General features: G+C 47.1%; 1 protein-coding gene across 8 annotated transcripts in view; it reads right to left on the bottom strand.

Moving 5' to 3' along the window:
- Positions 1–2,509: 2,509 nt before the first annotated feature.
- Positions 2,510–15,228, bottom strand: part of ATP2B4 (ATPase plasma membrane Ca2+ transporting 4) — a 102,944-nt gene continuing 90,225 nt past the window's right edge. For 4 of the 8 annotated variants that reach the window (XM_055581685.1, XM_055581687.1, XM_055581690.1 and 1 more), the window contains one exon: positions 2,510–7,099. In XM_055581685.1, coding sequence (XP_055437660.1) covers positions 6,785–7,099 — 315 coding nt within the window. In that variant the 3' untranslated portion in view covers positions 2,510–6,784. Of the gene's footprint in view, positions 7,100–12,072; positions 12,254–15,228 lie in introns of all 8 variants that reach the window. The other 4 variants (XM_055581688.1, XM_055581689.1, XR_008714723.1 and 1 more) reach the window with 3 other exon arrangements.

The following is a 15,228-nucleotide window of genomic DNA, read 5'->3' as shown; positions in this document are numbered from 1 at the left end:
GGCAGTGAAAGCAGAGTCCTAACCTCTGGACTTCCAGTGAAAGTCGCTCAGTCGTGGCTGACTTTGTGACTCCATGGACTGTAGCCCACCAGGCTCCTGTCCATGGGATTCTCCAGGCAAGACTATTGGGGTGGGTTGCCATTTCCTTCTCCAGCGGGCTTCCAGGGAATCCCCTATATTTGCTTTAAATAAGGCCCAGATATGAAGATCTGGAGTTAAACCAAGAACCCTAACCTAATCAGCTGTGCTGTTTGGAGGATGGTCTCCATGGCCATTAGCCCAGGGGACACCAGAGAAGCCACGTGTGCCCAGGCCTGAATCCAGGGGCCAGGCCTGAGTGGAGATGCTGCGGCCAGCTCTGAGCGTGATGGCACTGGCCGCTCAGCTCCAGCACTGTGAGAGCTGGGAGGTGTGCTTTGAAATAGATTTCAGAGAAGATTTATGATTAGTTCCCTCAGGATACAGGCAAGCCCAGAACCCAGAAGTCACTGCCTACAAGGCTACAAGGCAAGGCTAAAAGTGTCCTGGTCTATGAATCTAGTTGACTATTGCTCCTCATAGCTCAGGTTCATTTGGGGGACAACTGGATGTTAATGATGTTACACAGATAGTAACAGGTTCACGTTTTATTTATAACAGGTTTCAAGATCTGCTGGTAAAGGACATACCCTTTTTATTCTGCTTGCAGTGGCATGGAGGCCATGCCCTAATAGACCCAGGTCAGGGGTTGCTAACCAGCTTACTGGTACCTAGTGAATCATCCTTGGATCTGCCCAGAATAAGTTAGGGAGTTGTCTGGCTGTGTGTATACACTTGGGCGGGGCGGGGGTGTGAGGCTGGGGGCAGGGTCGGTCAGTCCTGGTGGCGAGTTTCAAACAAACCCAGTGACCACTGGCAGAGGATACAGTCGTTGAGAAAGGGGAGACTCACAAATCATTATTAAAGATGGAGGGCAAAGAAACTGCTTTTTTTTTTTTTTAAAGAAACAGCGGTAGGAAAAGAAGGAAGAAAAGAACAGTTTTTTTTCCGTGTGCTAACTCAAGCCTAAGGAGCTGAGCTGGCTATATACCCCATTAAACCAATGTCTTAGGAAATGCTGGTCTCTGCCAGAAAGCTGCTCTGAAGCTCTGCTTCACGCCTCACCACACAGTGGGGTTGGGAGGTACGGCTCCTTGAGATCCTGTCTGATGTGGCAGATGCACAGATCTGGGGCCCAAGACAAGGTGAGTAAGGGGGGAAACATGGGGCCAGACTTTAGAAAGGACTCGAGTTGTGTGTGTGTGTGTGTGTGTGTGTGTATTTTGCATCCCTTTTAAGTAAAGATATTTGGGATGGAAGCTACAAAGGAAAGAAAAAGACTTTAGTCCTGTTTTGTGAATGATTTCTGTTTTTAAATAAGTCCCAGACCCTGTTTATTTGGTTGGTTATTAGTTATTTTCTCCCCAGCATGTTTGAAAGAACCTAGGTGGGTAGTGTGACCGTGCCCGTGGAGAGCAGCCTGGGACTGGCAGGAGAGGTGGGTAAGAGTTCTCATTACAGAAGACTATCAACTGTGGCTGGTTCCTCCTTCAGAATCGACCTCTTCAAACAGCCAGGAGAGCTGGGCTGTTCTTCAACATCATATTTTCCCTAAAATACCTTGGGGAGCCAACAACTCCTTTCCTTACTTGCTATTTTAAAGGAGAGTCGATGCGTCTGGATGAGAGTTGCTGGAAGGAGTTCTGAATTCTGAGAAGTGAAAGCTCAGAACCTAAAGGACTTGCCAGGAGGTTGCTTTGACCTGAAACTAAGGCCTAATATTAGTCATGCTAGAGACCCAGTGAATGGAACAGCTAAAACAAACAACAAACTCTCAACCCCCCAAAAACCTCTGGGAAGATGGGAACTGAAGAACTCCGGAAGGAAGGTAGGGAATAGCTGCTAATATGTGGTGGTTTGGTTGCTAAGTCGTGTCCAACTCTTGTGACCCTGTGGACTGCAGCCCGCCAGGCTCCTCTGTCCATGGGATTCTCCAGGCAAGAATACTGGAGTGGGTTGCAATTTCCTCCTCCAGGGGATCTTTCCCACCCAGGGATCAAACTTGGGTCTCCTGTGTTGCAGGCAGATTCTTTACCGACTGAGCCTCGAGGGAAGTCTAGCTGCTAACATAAAGGAAACTAATTTTCTTGATAGGCATTTCATTAAAAATTAAAACAAAGAAAGAAAGGACTGCCAAACCTGACTCTTTCATCCTTCCAGATTCATCCTTTTTCAAAAGCCCCAGCTTCATAGTTCTCTGATTGCAGACTCTAACCAAGGTGGGCAGAGCAAAGCTCGTTTCCTAAGGGAATGAAACGGGCAACCAGGGCTGTGAATCACCAAAGTGCTGGTGGAGAAACACTTCAGGATCCAGTAACAGGCTGAGTCCTGGGCTTGCACATGGGCTCTCAACATGGCCGTGGCAGGGCCCGTCTCAATTTCGACAACCAGTGGCCTTCCCCAAAGTGGACACGCACAGAGGACAGCACAGTCACAAGTGGGCATGGCTTTTATTCTCAGTGCACAATAGTTTGGTTTCTGCTCATCAGCAACAGCTTCATTGGTTCTAAAAAAAAAGATCTCTTTTTTCCTTCTTTTAAAACTCCCCTTCCATTCTTCCTGTCTCAATGGAACAACGTATTTGAATTTCAGAATTGTTATTTATAGCATTTTTTTCCTAAGAACCATATAAATACATGCAAAACATTGTACAGAGAGCTTAAATAATATTAAAATGCAAATACAGATTGGGTGTAACGCTTAGCTGAACTGTAGATTATAGCCACACACACTGGGGTACACATTGCTTTGATATCACCATTTGTGTATGTCATGCAGATCACGATAATCAATCTTCTGTTTTGTTTTGTTTTTTCTTTTATACAAAATACCAGTGCCTGTTATACTAGTTACTGAAAAGAAAAAAAAAAAAAAAAAAGAAACTCAAAATCCCTATCTGTGTGCTAATTTGAAACAATGTAGATAGGTTTGTTGGCACATATATATGGCATACTCACATATGGCATATATACATACAGGGAGAAAACATGAACCAAAGGCCAATTCAGTCATGGGGAGCTCACCTCCCCCCACCTCTCCTAATCAGGAGGAAAGGGGACAGCAGGTCTACCAGCAGGCTGGGAAGGTAAGGGCAGCACTGAGCTAAACGGAGGGGTGTCTGGTCTGTTCTGAGGAAGAGCCTGTAAAGGCTGAAGAAGAGCAGGCATTTACAGAGGGTCCCACCCCCACCACTGCAGTGAGGGTCCCCAGCTGTGCAGAGGGAGGAAGAGGAAGTGTGCACTTTGGGATGGCATCACGGGCTGCTTCAGTCACTAGGCAGGGAAGACAGGAAAGAGAAGAAGTTTAGAGGTTTCAGGACACATGTGAGCTTGCCATGCCCCTGGGTTTTGGCAGTGAGGTAATCACTCAGATTTAACTGTGCGGACTCTCCCCTCTGAAGCTCAAGGGAAGAAGAAATGCAAACCCTGAAGAACTCACAAGTGCCTGCGGGATTTCTTGGTCTCTCTACCACACTTAGAGATGGAGAGTCATTTTAGAAGCAGAGGACACCTATGGGAAGGATCTAGTCAAGATTGTCACCTAGGGCTAGAACCAGCCTTTATTTTTCCATGTAGAGCTATTATCTCCCATCTAATATATTGCATGAAACTTTTTTAGGGGAGGGGGAGAAGTCTCAAATCAAATCCTTGCACAAAAAAATCACTAATGGAAAACTCCAGGGGCAACCAGAGGTGAAAGAACCGTAAAAAATGCAACCCCCAAATCAGAGTACCCGTGCAGCCCAAGTGTCTTGGGTACCACTCTGCTAGCTCTTCTTCAAGAAATATAAATCTACCTGAGGTCCCTGATCCTGATCACTACTTCCTGATACCCATTTCCATGGGGATGTGCACTTATTTCCTGCCAGCTGTTCCTTCTTCCTGGATGCCCTCCTTCCCATTGGTAATCTACTGCCCATTTTTCTAGTTTTATCAAGAGAGGAACCAAGGATAGGATAATATTTCCCCCTTTTCCCCATCAGACTCTTTTCAAATCCAAAGCACCATTTTTTGGGGAAAGCTTTATTAACTTATGCCATATTTATTCACTGCCGGTTGGATCACTGAAACTGAATAGGAAAAAAAAAACCACATATAAAAAATATATGCACATAAGCACTTAAACTTGCTCAATTCCATATCAGCAAAATTTATATTAAAAAGTTCTAGAATCCAACAAAATTCTTCCCCCTAAGGATAAAGATGGCTGTTTGGAGAAAGGTAGGATGGTGCATTGGTTTTAAAACCAATTGCAAATACACTGTGAGTCACCTGTCGTGCCTAGCAGTTGGTTTTGTGCCCCCTTCCACGGGGTTACATGGCAACACTTTATTTTAAATCCTTTAAACAAAATGCACATGGCTGACTCAAAAATACCAGTTTATGATCTAAAGAAAACTATATATTGTTTGCATAATATTTCTATATTTTCTCTCTTACTACGGAAACTAGAATACACACAAAAAATCCCATTGACTTTAAACAAGTAGACACAAGCCCTCAAGAGGAAACTCGTCAGGCACCATGAGAGTCTTTCAGGAGCAGGAATGATAAAATAGCCTCCAAAGTTTGTTTTAAAAACTGATCTGAGGTAATAAAAGACTCGACAGAACTAAATCTTCCAATTACTTAATAAATATATATGTGAACATCGAACACCTCGGGTGAGCTATTTTTTCCCCCATTAGTACTGAAGACAGAGAAAAAAAAGATCACTAAAACATGTAAGTTTTATAAAACCAGAATCAGATTTGGGGGCTGATGTACTAATGGGAATGTGCAGGGGGTACCATTTCTTTATTTTTCCTTCCTAGGGCAGCTCCAGTGAGAGGCGGAGCCACCTTCCTAGGGCAGCTCCGGTGAGGGGGGAGCGGGGGGAGCCACCTTCCTAGGGCATTCCTAGGGCAGCTCCGGTGAGAGGGGCTGGGGGGAGGGAGCCACAGGAAAAGGCTGGAGAGGACAGCTCAGGTCAGCGGACCCCCAGATGGAAATGCGGCAGTCCCCAGACACCTCAAGGCCCTTCTCCCCATCCCCATCACTCGAGAAAGAGGGGAGAGGCTTCATTTATCCGATGGAGATGGGACTTGAGCTGACTCCTGCACAGGAGAGCTTATATCAGCACAGCAGGGAGAGAAATGGAGAAACTGCAAATGCAGCTCCACCCCGTCCCACTGAGGAGCACTTAAAAAATCTCCTAGCCAATTCCCTGGCTCCTGAGAGCCAGGTGGAGAAGGGGATGCTCTGGGCAGTGCTCAGGGAGAGAAGGCACAGGGCTTAACTGTGCCGCACTGAGCGTTCTAGAGGGGGCTTGAGCAGGGTGTAGGGCGCAGGAGCGAGGAGAGGAGCCTCCTTTTGCTCCTTTAAGTCAGCAGAGTGTCACTGGAGCCATACATTTTCAAAATCGGAATATCTGAGAAAGGCTGGGGCCCTTTCAGCGACTAGCTGAGCTAGGGGACACAGCAGAGTAGAATTCGAAAACTGAAGGCAATGTCCAAGCTGACCCGTCACCTGAGCTCCAGGGTTCTGGCTTCTCTGAGGAAGGTTTTCTCAGATCCCGCTCAAGGGCACTTTGGCCTCTCCCACGCCTTCTCAGTCCTCACTCCCCCAATGATCAGGCCCTACCCGAGAAAAGCCTTAGCAGATGGCTTTGAAAGCAGCAGTGGTTACCCCGAGGAGGACTCCTAGTTGGCTTCGGTGGTCTGTCTTGTTCTAGATCTGCCAGCTTCGGTTCCTTAACATCCAAGTCCAGTTAGGAGGCAGGGTCAATCTTAATTCATTCCTTTGCCACCACTTTAGGAACAGGAGGAAGCTCAGGCTTCAGGTGAAAACTACAAACCATGTATGTGTAAGCTTCATGGTCAAGGCTAATCTTCCCGGCACTTAGAAACCACACACACCGGACAAGATGGCAGTTTAGAAGCAGATAACCTGGCAACAACAGGGATATAGTATTACCTGCTCTCAACTGCTTCCAAAGGGCCGTTAGCAAAGAAATGTTATCTATCTCTGGAAATAAATCAAGAGTTCCACTGGGGCCGGAAGGGAGAAAGGTCAAAGTTGACTCAACTCACCTATATTCTTTCCATTTTCTTAATCATCACAACTTAAAAAAGAGTGAAGGTAAGGAAGACGGCGGTCACAAAGGACCAAGAGATTGTGGGGAGGTTTGATTGGAAGGGCAGAAAGAAGTTAAGGGCCTCAGGTATAAGTTTTCGAAATGGAAAAACTGTTTTAAAACAATCACTCTATAGGCTGATTCTGTACCTTCCATTCTTACCTCAACACGTTTCATTTGATAACGTTTGTAGCTCTGAATTTTGAGCTGAGCTCCTAAACAGCATAGACTCATAGGGTAAAAATCCACAAGTAAGGAGACTGGTGACCTGGGTACGGATGTTGGGGAGAACTGGAGGTGGGGTAGACGCCAAGATGATTTTCGTCATTTCTTTCAAAATGACTACTGACACATCCGAGGGACAGATCCACCACTCATCACTTGCCTGGGGCTTAACTGGGTCCCGCTGCAAACCCCAACTCGAGTTTCAGTTAAAATGCTCGTAGGTCTGTGCTCTTGCCTCCTCATGGCAGATGAGGGTTCACACATACTTGGGAGCAGCTGACACGATGGTGAAAACTCCCGTCATCACCTTACTGATGGGACAGATGAAAAGGGAGACAGGGAAGGCAGGGATGGGAAGCAGAGAAGTTCACACGGACGTCTCCAGGCTGTGTAGAGGGCTGTCCGAGTGGGAAGCAACAATTTGTACTTGGCAGCAATCCACCGAATTGTTGTTTTTGTTGGTTTGTGGAGTGACCTCACCATCCGGCGAGGACGTCTTAGTCCCAGGCTTAGACACCTTTTCAAAAATCTCCTCTTCTTGCTCATCCAGGAGTGGTGTTCGTGGCCCCTCCTCATCTATGGTGAATTCAGGGTGGGTCATGAAGTTGTGGATGGAGTTTTGGTTCTTGGGTTTCTGAATGCTTTCGTGGAGGGAACTATGGAACGCTTTGACCACTTTGATCTACACCAGGGGAAGGAAAAGGAGGGTGAGAAAACGCAGCGGTGAGAACTGGTCAGCAGAACAGGGGACTGGGTGGTTTGATGACAGAAACAAAGCCCAAACTACAGAACACTACTGCCCCACAACCCAAACCAAAAGTATGAGAAGAGATCATGAAACACCAGAACACCACGTGACTTAAATTTCAAGCACTGAGGTGGGGTGGGGAAAGTGAATAATGACAAACAACTAGAATATTTCAAAGCTGCATAAAAAAAGTAGAAAACCCAAAGCAAAGTTAGCATTCCCAAACAATCTACTCTTAAAATTAAATAGGAAACAAAAAGATTCATTAGTTCTTTTGGATGGGAGGCAAGGACATTGGAAGTAGGTGCAGTTTAACAGTCAAACTTAAAAGATGATCCAGACATGTGGATTTCTGTGTTGGGGCCAAATAATTTGTGAGTGTGGAATGGAAGATTACACACTGAAGTTTAGTTATCTGTTGAAAACCCTCAATAAGCCAAACACATATCAATTTGCACACAATACACGTTGGGTGATAAGCGGCCATGAATACTGTGTGGCAAGGCAGACAATACCGTGCAGCTGGGTTAGCAGCATGCAAGAAATCAAAATTCTTGTACTCTCCAATTTAATAATTGCTCTTTCAATCAGGAAACATGCATATGTTTATATCCCACAGTCTCCACTGTGTCCTCTTCCCCCAAACAAAGCAGAACTCCACTCCTTCAGCCCCTCCCCTTGAAGAGGTGGATAAATACAGGCATCACAGTTGCCCCGTCTGAGGCTGACAGAGGGCTGCTCTCTCAGTTCAGATGTGGTTGGACGCGTGCGGCCATGACTCTGACGCACAGCAGCTGTGCCGAGTCACAGGCTTTCTCCAGCTGTTTGTAAATTACGAAGAGGAACATGATCTTAGGTAGGAGAGGGAGAGCGTGGGCTCAGAACAGAAGCCACTCAGGCCAGGAGGCTTTCCTGATGGGATGGATCAAGAGGATGGAGGAAAGGGAGCCACCTGCAGTTTGTCAAAGGGGATACACGCCTGTGAGTGTCAGTCTGTTCTACTGCACAATAGAGGAAGGGGTTCAGTTTAGAAGAGAAGAAGAAACACTTGACAAGCACTGATCACTTTATCCATAGGCACCAGCTCTTCTGGCAGCTGTTTTTCCAAACTGGAAAGCTCTCTGAGGTATGCTTTAGAGCTTGGGGTGGTAGTAGTAGAGTAGGGGGCAAGGTGGGATCCTGAGAGGCTGGAGAGAGAGGGGAAAAGAAGGTGTCGTAGGACAGTTTCAGTTCTTGGGAGGTGGCTGATCCTAGACTGATCCCAAAGTTCCTTCATCAGAAAAGAAATGGAAATAACGCAGGAGAGGCTGTTGAGGTGGGAGAGGGGAGAGAAGTGATGGGGGCTGGGGCGGGGAACCTCTTCCAGCAAAGAATACTTCCTGAGGAATATGGATCCAGCAGAGCACACAGAGAGACAGGCAAGTAAACTGTACAGCTCGTCTCAGTGCTTCCCGTCACTGTACAGAACCTTCAAAAGTAACGCACAAAGAAGGTTCACTGAGATTGCATCCTGCGACTAAGGCTTTCTTTATCCTGCCTCACTCCACAGCACACTGGCAGACCCACAGGACAGAGGGCGCTCAGAGCTCAGAAGGCAGAGGACGCTGTGACTCGGTGAAATCCGCTCGGTGCTTCAGCCAAGAAGGATGGAGGCACCCGGGCACACATTCACCTCGCTGCACACAAAGTTAGGGTCTATTCTTCTATCCCTTTGGCAAGATCAGATGGAATGCAGGTTACATCTGGTTTTCAGGAAGTCCCAAGTTATAATGGGTCTACATCAAATCTTAGAGCAAAGCACCTGGGATGAAGCGAGACCGAATCCAAAGCCCTAGTCAGGTAATGGGCTCAAAGCCACGCTGCCCCGCAGGGGTGCTGGCACAGCCCACACTTTTCACTCTTCCGACCTCCGCGTTTGTAACGCGTGCCGCAGGCGACAGCACGTCTGTACCATGGGCTGGCCATCTTCAGTATCAGTCATTTTCAAACTTCCTGCTTCCATTTTTTTTTTTGAAGCAACTGAATACTTTGTTAAAACAATTATATGTTAAGTCCAATCTAGAAAACAGATGTTTAAAAACAGGGGTCGCCATGAGGTTCTGGAGCCCTGTTTGCTGGCTTCTCCTCTCACCTGCTGGGGGGATGAGTCACTGTTACACGCAATAAGGGAGATGAAGGTGACGTGGGGATGGGGACGGAAAAGATAGGGACAGCTTCTTCTTTAGGGGAGCAAGAAACAGTCATCCAGCTAGATAACAGGGCTCTGGACTCTAAAGAGAAAGCAGCCACCTGTAAGGGAAGCTCGAGAAGAGGAGTCAGAGAGCCAGGAAGCACCACCTGGTGGCCTGGCAGGCGGAGAGGAGGGTGGTGGGCAGAGGGTGCGGGTTGCACCAGAAGGCCCCTCAATCCCAGCGCTGACCTCGGAGACTCTGTGACACGCACGGATGCCCACCACACAGCCACCTCATCACCAGCCCACCCCAGGCGGTGGCAGCCTCCCTTCCTGATGCACAGTGCCCGGTGCCCGAGCAGTGTGTGGGGGACAAGACACAGACAGAGGCGGGTGCTGGGCAAGCTCCAGGCCCTCTCCACTTGGCCAGTCAACCTTTCCTCCCGCAATCACCGTCACTCAGAGTCTCTGGGAAACGTCACTTCTGGGGCGCTTATCCTACCAGTGAAAGTGGCTGATTGAAGAGCAACTGTTTCTCACGGCTCGGAGGCCTGAACCAGGCTGGACCTTAGATTAGGCATGAGTGCTAAGGGCCACTCTCTGGAGTTCAGTGAATGGGAAGATGAAGACTTCCTTTTCTTCAGTTGGTATTCTGCAGTTTTTCTTTGCAGAAATTAACAGAAGAGAAGGAATTAGGGCCTTCCTAGAGAGGGAAATCTTGGGTTTTCCAGGCGGTGGTAGTGGTAAAGAACCTGCCTGCCAATGCGGAAGACATAAGAGACACAAGTTCAATTCCTAGGTCAGGAAGATCCCCTGGAGGAGGGCATGGTAACCCACTCCAGTATTCTTGCCTGGAGAATCCCATGGACAGAGGAGCCTGGCGGGCTATAGACCACAGGGTCACAAAGAGTTGGACATGACTGAAGCGACTTGGCATGCAGAGAGGAAAATCTTAGAGATCTGTCTGCCAAAGGTTAGATAAATACTTGAATTTGTTTGGAAATCTGGAATGGGAAATGGGTTTTAAAATGCATGACTATAACTTCTAGGCCCTCCAGTAAGAAGGCACAGCTGGAGAAAGAGCAGGTATGGCCTGACTCTCCGGATTTTCTACCTTTGAGGGTTTGCACCATATCCTCCACCAGCAACTCTACATGAGCCCAATGGCTTAGTGTCCTCCCACCTTCAAATCACCAGGACAGTTGGCACTAACCCTTCCCAACAGAGAGGCAGGGTTTAAAAAAGAACAGAGACTAATTAGAAGGATGTGGTAAAGCCAGAAGAAAGCAGGGAACAAGAGGAATACGGGAGGACTAGAGCAAGAGAGCCTTGCATGTTGGTGAGGTAAGACGTAGGTCTTGGCTGCCTTTGGGCCTAAAGAATATGCATCTACATAAACCTCCTCTCCCCCTGCTCCTCACACCTCACATAAGAACCCTTAAGGCTGGCTAGAAAGACAATGGATAATCTAGGTCTGATCATCCTACACACTCACCATCAAGTGAACCACAGATGAAGCAATTGCTCTTTCTTTACCCCCCATCCCAGGGTTGGAGCGGTGGTATCCAGGAGTGGGGGAACAAAGAAACAGACTAAACACTCAGATATTTGAAGCCCACGATATACTTAATACAGAGAGACTCCTTCCCCACCAAATACCTTAACAGCACTATCAGCAAAAAGACTTCTGTTTCCTCTCTGGGTCCCACTTGGGGAAGGTAAAAAGATCAGGAATAGGAAGGCATAAGCATTAGCAATAATCCAATAATCTACCTATAATCTACCAGATCTTAGGGTGAGCCTTGATGGCATTCTGGTTGACAGGATGACTGAGAAAGGGGTCCTAAAACTTTACAGCCAAAATAAAATATGAAGTGTTGGTTATAAGTAAAACAATCAGATTAGAGGAAAGGAGGAAAACAAAAAAAAGGTTGCTCTTCAGAAATTCCTAAAAGAAAAAATTTTTTTAACAGGTGAAAAATAAGTTGTTTTGATCTTTTTATATATTTCTCCTATGAGATGTGAATGAATAGATTCTTAAACCAGAATTTGGCTTAAGATCCCTGAAAAGTAAAACAACGGGAATGCTCAGACCTGTGCATGTGAACTGAACATCTTTTCTTCACATTCAGCTGCCACTTTTATGCCAATACTGCCAGCTAATGGTAGAGTGGCGGCCAAAAGGACACTCTTAGTACTGGCCAAACTCAACGCTGATTCAACTATGACAGATCTACTGCTTAAAAAAAATGGGAATAATAGCTCCTTTCATGCCTTTTTTCAGGAGATCTCAAATTTGCCCCCAGATGAAGAGAGTTCCCGAGTCTTCATTTGGCTTAACCTTACATCTAACCTTAGGGGACAGAGTTGACACTCAAAGAAGCAGAAGGAGAGGAAAGGAACAACAACATCTTCAAACAAAGCAACAAAGTAAAGTAAAACAAACAAACAGAACTCAAGGAAGGAACAGGCAATGCAGGGGAACAATCAGAAAACAAGATTACTGTCTTTAAAATGGTTACGGTTTAATAGCTTTTCAACATTAAAAAATTAATAAAATTAAAGGGCACATAGCTAGTTTTGGAGTGGGGATTTAGCCCCAACTTTTCTTTCCTTAACTCAAAGATCAAAGGGAAAAACCAAAAGGAAAAGATAACCACGACTGGTTAAAGTGAATGCCACGTGCTCTCTTGTGGTCATTTTAGCAAATCATGCATCATAATAGACTATCACTCACTGCCCAGAGTAGGAGATGAAACAGCAGCAGCAACAGAAGTGGTGGGGGGAGATTTGACTGGTGCAACTGTTACATAGGATGAGCTAGGAACATGTTTTACATCAAGGTGTTGACCCATGGTCTGGCGCTTTAGGACTCCCTTAAAAGAGGCTCCCGTCTGGAATGTGTTAATTACGTCGATCTGCAAAGAATCAGAAAGTGAGACAGCTTTGCTCCACAGTCAGAGAGAAGTGAGAAGAGAGGAAGGGAGGGTCCAAGAGGGTTAGGGGAGGGGATGGAAAGAGATGGGGAAAGGGGACAGGAGATGGGAAGCCAGAGAGAATCCCTCACACACAAAACAACAGTCAGGAAAAGGGGGGAAAATCGTTAATTGCAAATCACACTTCATTTAAGGAACAGTTTGCCGTGGAGTCTACATACCCAGCCAGAATCTATCCTTCCCTTCCCTTTTAGCCCATGATGGACATTTTAGGTGTGCTGGTGTTCAAACATATCTAAAATTTAAAGGGACTTTCCCTACTCCTGACTCCTGACAGAGAGTGACAGCTTATTCACAGCTTTGACCCATACTCTTAAAAAAATAAAGCATGCAATTTAAGATAGTAGGCAAAGTATATATTACTGAGTTTTGAGGCTCAGAACTCTAAACCAATTAAATTGATTACCTATTCTTGCAGATTTTCCAGGAAAACAACTTATGTGTTTAAACAGAGGCAGTGTACTAGCCCATACACAAGTGGCCATGGGGAAAAGGCTCCTAGACCACAAAGGAGCTGGGCTCACCCTCTTCTGGGTTATTCTCCGAGATACCCTTTCCTCGGGTGGGAGTGGACAAGACCTCTGAAGGCGGAGCTCAGGAGCCCAGGGGCCAGGCCCTTAGAGAGAAGGCCTCCAACAGCAGTCGTGCGCTGGAGCCCTGGAAGCGCCGGCACAAGTCAGTCATGAGCTCAGAAGGTAGACGGGCCCAGGAGGAGGAGCTGGCTGAGAGTGGCGGCCGTCCTCACCAGCTGCGGGTCTAGCCCTGCACAAACTGCCTCTGATTTTCAGGGTCCAGCTCTTCAGAGACAGAGGCAATGAAGGCCATTTGTCTTCTGACAGTGGCCTTGATCTGAGGCCTCGGTAACCTACCACCCTCATCCCTGACTTCTGACTAACAAGGAACAAATCAAAAAGAATTTCCTTACCCTTCAAGATCTGGTAGAATCACATTAAAAATGCCCAAATGCTTAACACCACGGGTCAGTCTACCAGGGAGGTAGGAGAGGTGCTGACCCCACTCATCTAACCTCACCTCCCCAGGTGAGAAGGTGGGAGTGCAGGGACCTTGTGAATCAGACAGTTGCTCTTATTTATAAAGCTTCCTGAGAAGCCATGAAATGTTTAGGGCTAGTTTCTGGATTCAGACCAGGTTTGAGGTAAAATACCACTCATCACATGATACAGTCCTTACTTCCAAGGGATGGAGGAGCCTGACACTGTGGGAGAAAAAGGTCTGGATGTGGGCAGGGCTCAGCCACATGGAAGAAAGGGCTGGAGAGTCACTCCTCGGGCTTGTTAAGGCCACAAGGCCCCAAACCATGAAGCTGGAAGTTTACCAAGATTCAAGCCCTCGAGTTTCCCTAACTTCCGCCCTCTAGTGCTTTTAGGTCTCCCAAAGTTACAGGGACCAGGAGGGGACAGAGCCTGGCACTTCCCATCTCAGGTGTTGCAAGGAGAATGACAAGGACCAGCTCTGCTGAGGGAAGGGCTGATGCCAGGAGAGGGCTTAGGATCCAGGGTGAAGGTTAGCAGTCAGCCGCAGCTGCTGTGGATTCAGGGCTGATGGCACAGGCTGCTCTTCACAGCATCTCTAACAGGTCGCCTGTGTTGCCCAAGTTCAGGCTTTAACGTCATTCTGGTCCAAGCACCTCTTGCTCCAACAGAGAAAGGCAGTACACCTAAAGCTATGTAGGCAGCAGAACCAGAGAGGTATAGAGTCGAGGGGATGGACATTGGTAGTGGAGGGGAGGGCAGATCCATGAGTCTCAGCCCCAGGAGAGAAGCCTGGGAAGGAGCCACGAGACACTGGAACGAGGGGATCCTGGCTAGGAAAAAATGTACATAGTAGAAGAGGAGGCAGATGATCCTGAAGGGAAGAAAAGAAGACAGGTTATTCTGAAAAGAGCAGGCCTGCAGGGAAGCACTGAGGCCTCAGACACGGGAGCCACAGGCACCGAGCTCTCGGGGTCCGGGGGGCCCTGGCTGGGAGTGCACGTGCAGCCTGGAGTGGGGCTGCTGTGGAAACTCGGCAAGTGCTAAGGCAGCTTCTGCAGACCCCTGGGATTTCCCTCTATGAGGAGGAGCTCAAGACAGGGGAAAGGGGCCCCAGGATTTCCCTCCCTAGCCCTGGCTCCCCATTTTCATCTGCTGCCTTGTCTACAGGAGACCAGTTCCCAGCTGCTACAGGAGTCCTCCCTTATCTGCAGGGGATAAATCCCAAGACCCCCAGTGGATGTTTGAAATCGCATAGTGTTAAATCCTGTATATACTATGCTTTTTCCTAGGCTAATGGGCAGGTAGCTGATATAGTGTGGATATGATAGGCAATGGAATGATTTACATCCAGGGCAGGATAGAGTGGGACAGTATGAGACTTCATCAGCTACTCAGAATGGCATAAAATGGAAAACTTACGAGTTATTTATGGTATTTTTCATTTAATATTTTCAGATTGTGGGTGACCACAGGTAAGTGAAACCAAGGAAAGCAAAGTCATGGATAAGGGGCGATCACTGTATTTCCCTTAGAATATTCATTTCGCCTTTCTTCCCTAGAAAGTGGTGGGTTTGACAAAGGAACTTTTGAAACCACCTGCAGTGCTGTTTAGAGGATGAAATTTACTTCTGGGATCTCTAGCCAATCTGCAGAGATGCATAGGCCTGTTCTCTGGAGAACACCTTTGAGAACTTGGGGATTTACAGGTCCCTGAGATAGGAAATTTTAGGACTAACACAATAGAGGTAGGTGAGGTAAGAATAGGGAAGTGTTAAGATTATCAGTACCTAGACCAGGCCATTTACCCAGGAAAAGGTAGCTACAGTTGCTGCATGAAAGGTGGGGAGAAAAGTTACTGTAGGGCTAGAGGCAAGGGACTTAAGAGCGGCAGGAGCAGCTTCT

The sequence above is a fragment of the Bubalus kerabau genome, chromosome 5 (genome assembly GCF_029407905.1).
Source record: "Bubalus kerabau isolate K-KA32 ecotype Philippines breed swamp buffalo chromosome 5, PCC_UOA_SB_1v2, whole genome shotgun sequence".
NCBI classification, from domain to species: domain Eukaryota; kingdom Metazoa; phylum Chordata; class Mammalia; order Artiodactyla; family Bovidae; genus Bubalus; species Bubalus kerabau.
The sequence above is the reverse complement of the archived record's forward strand: the minus strand, read 5'-3'. Positions and strand labels throughout refer to the sequence as shown.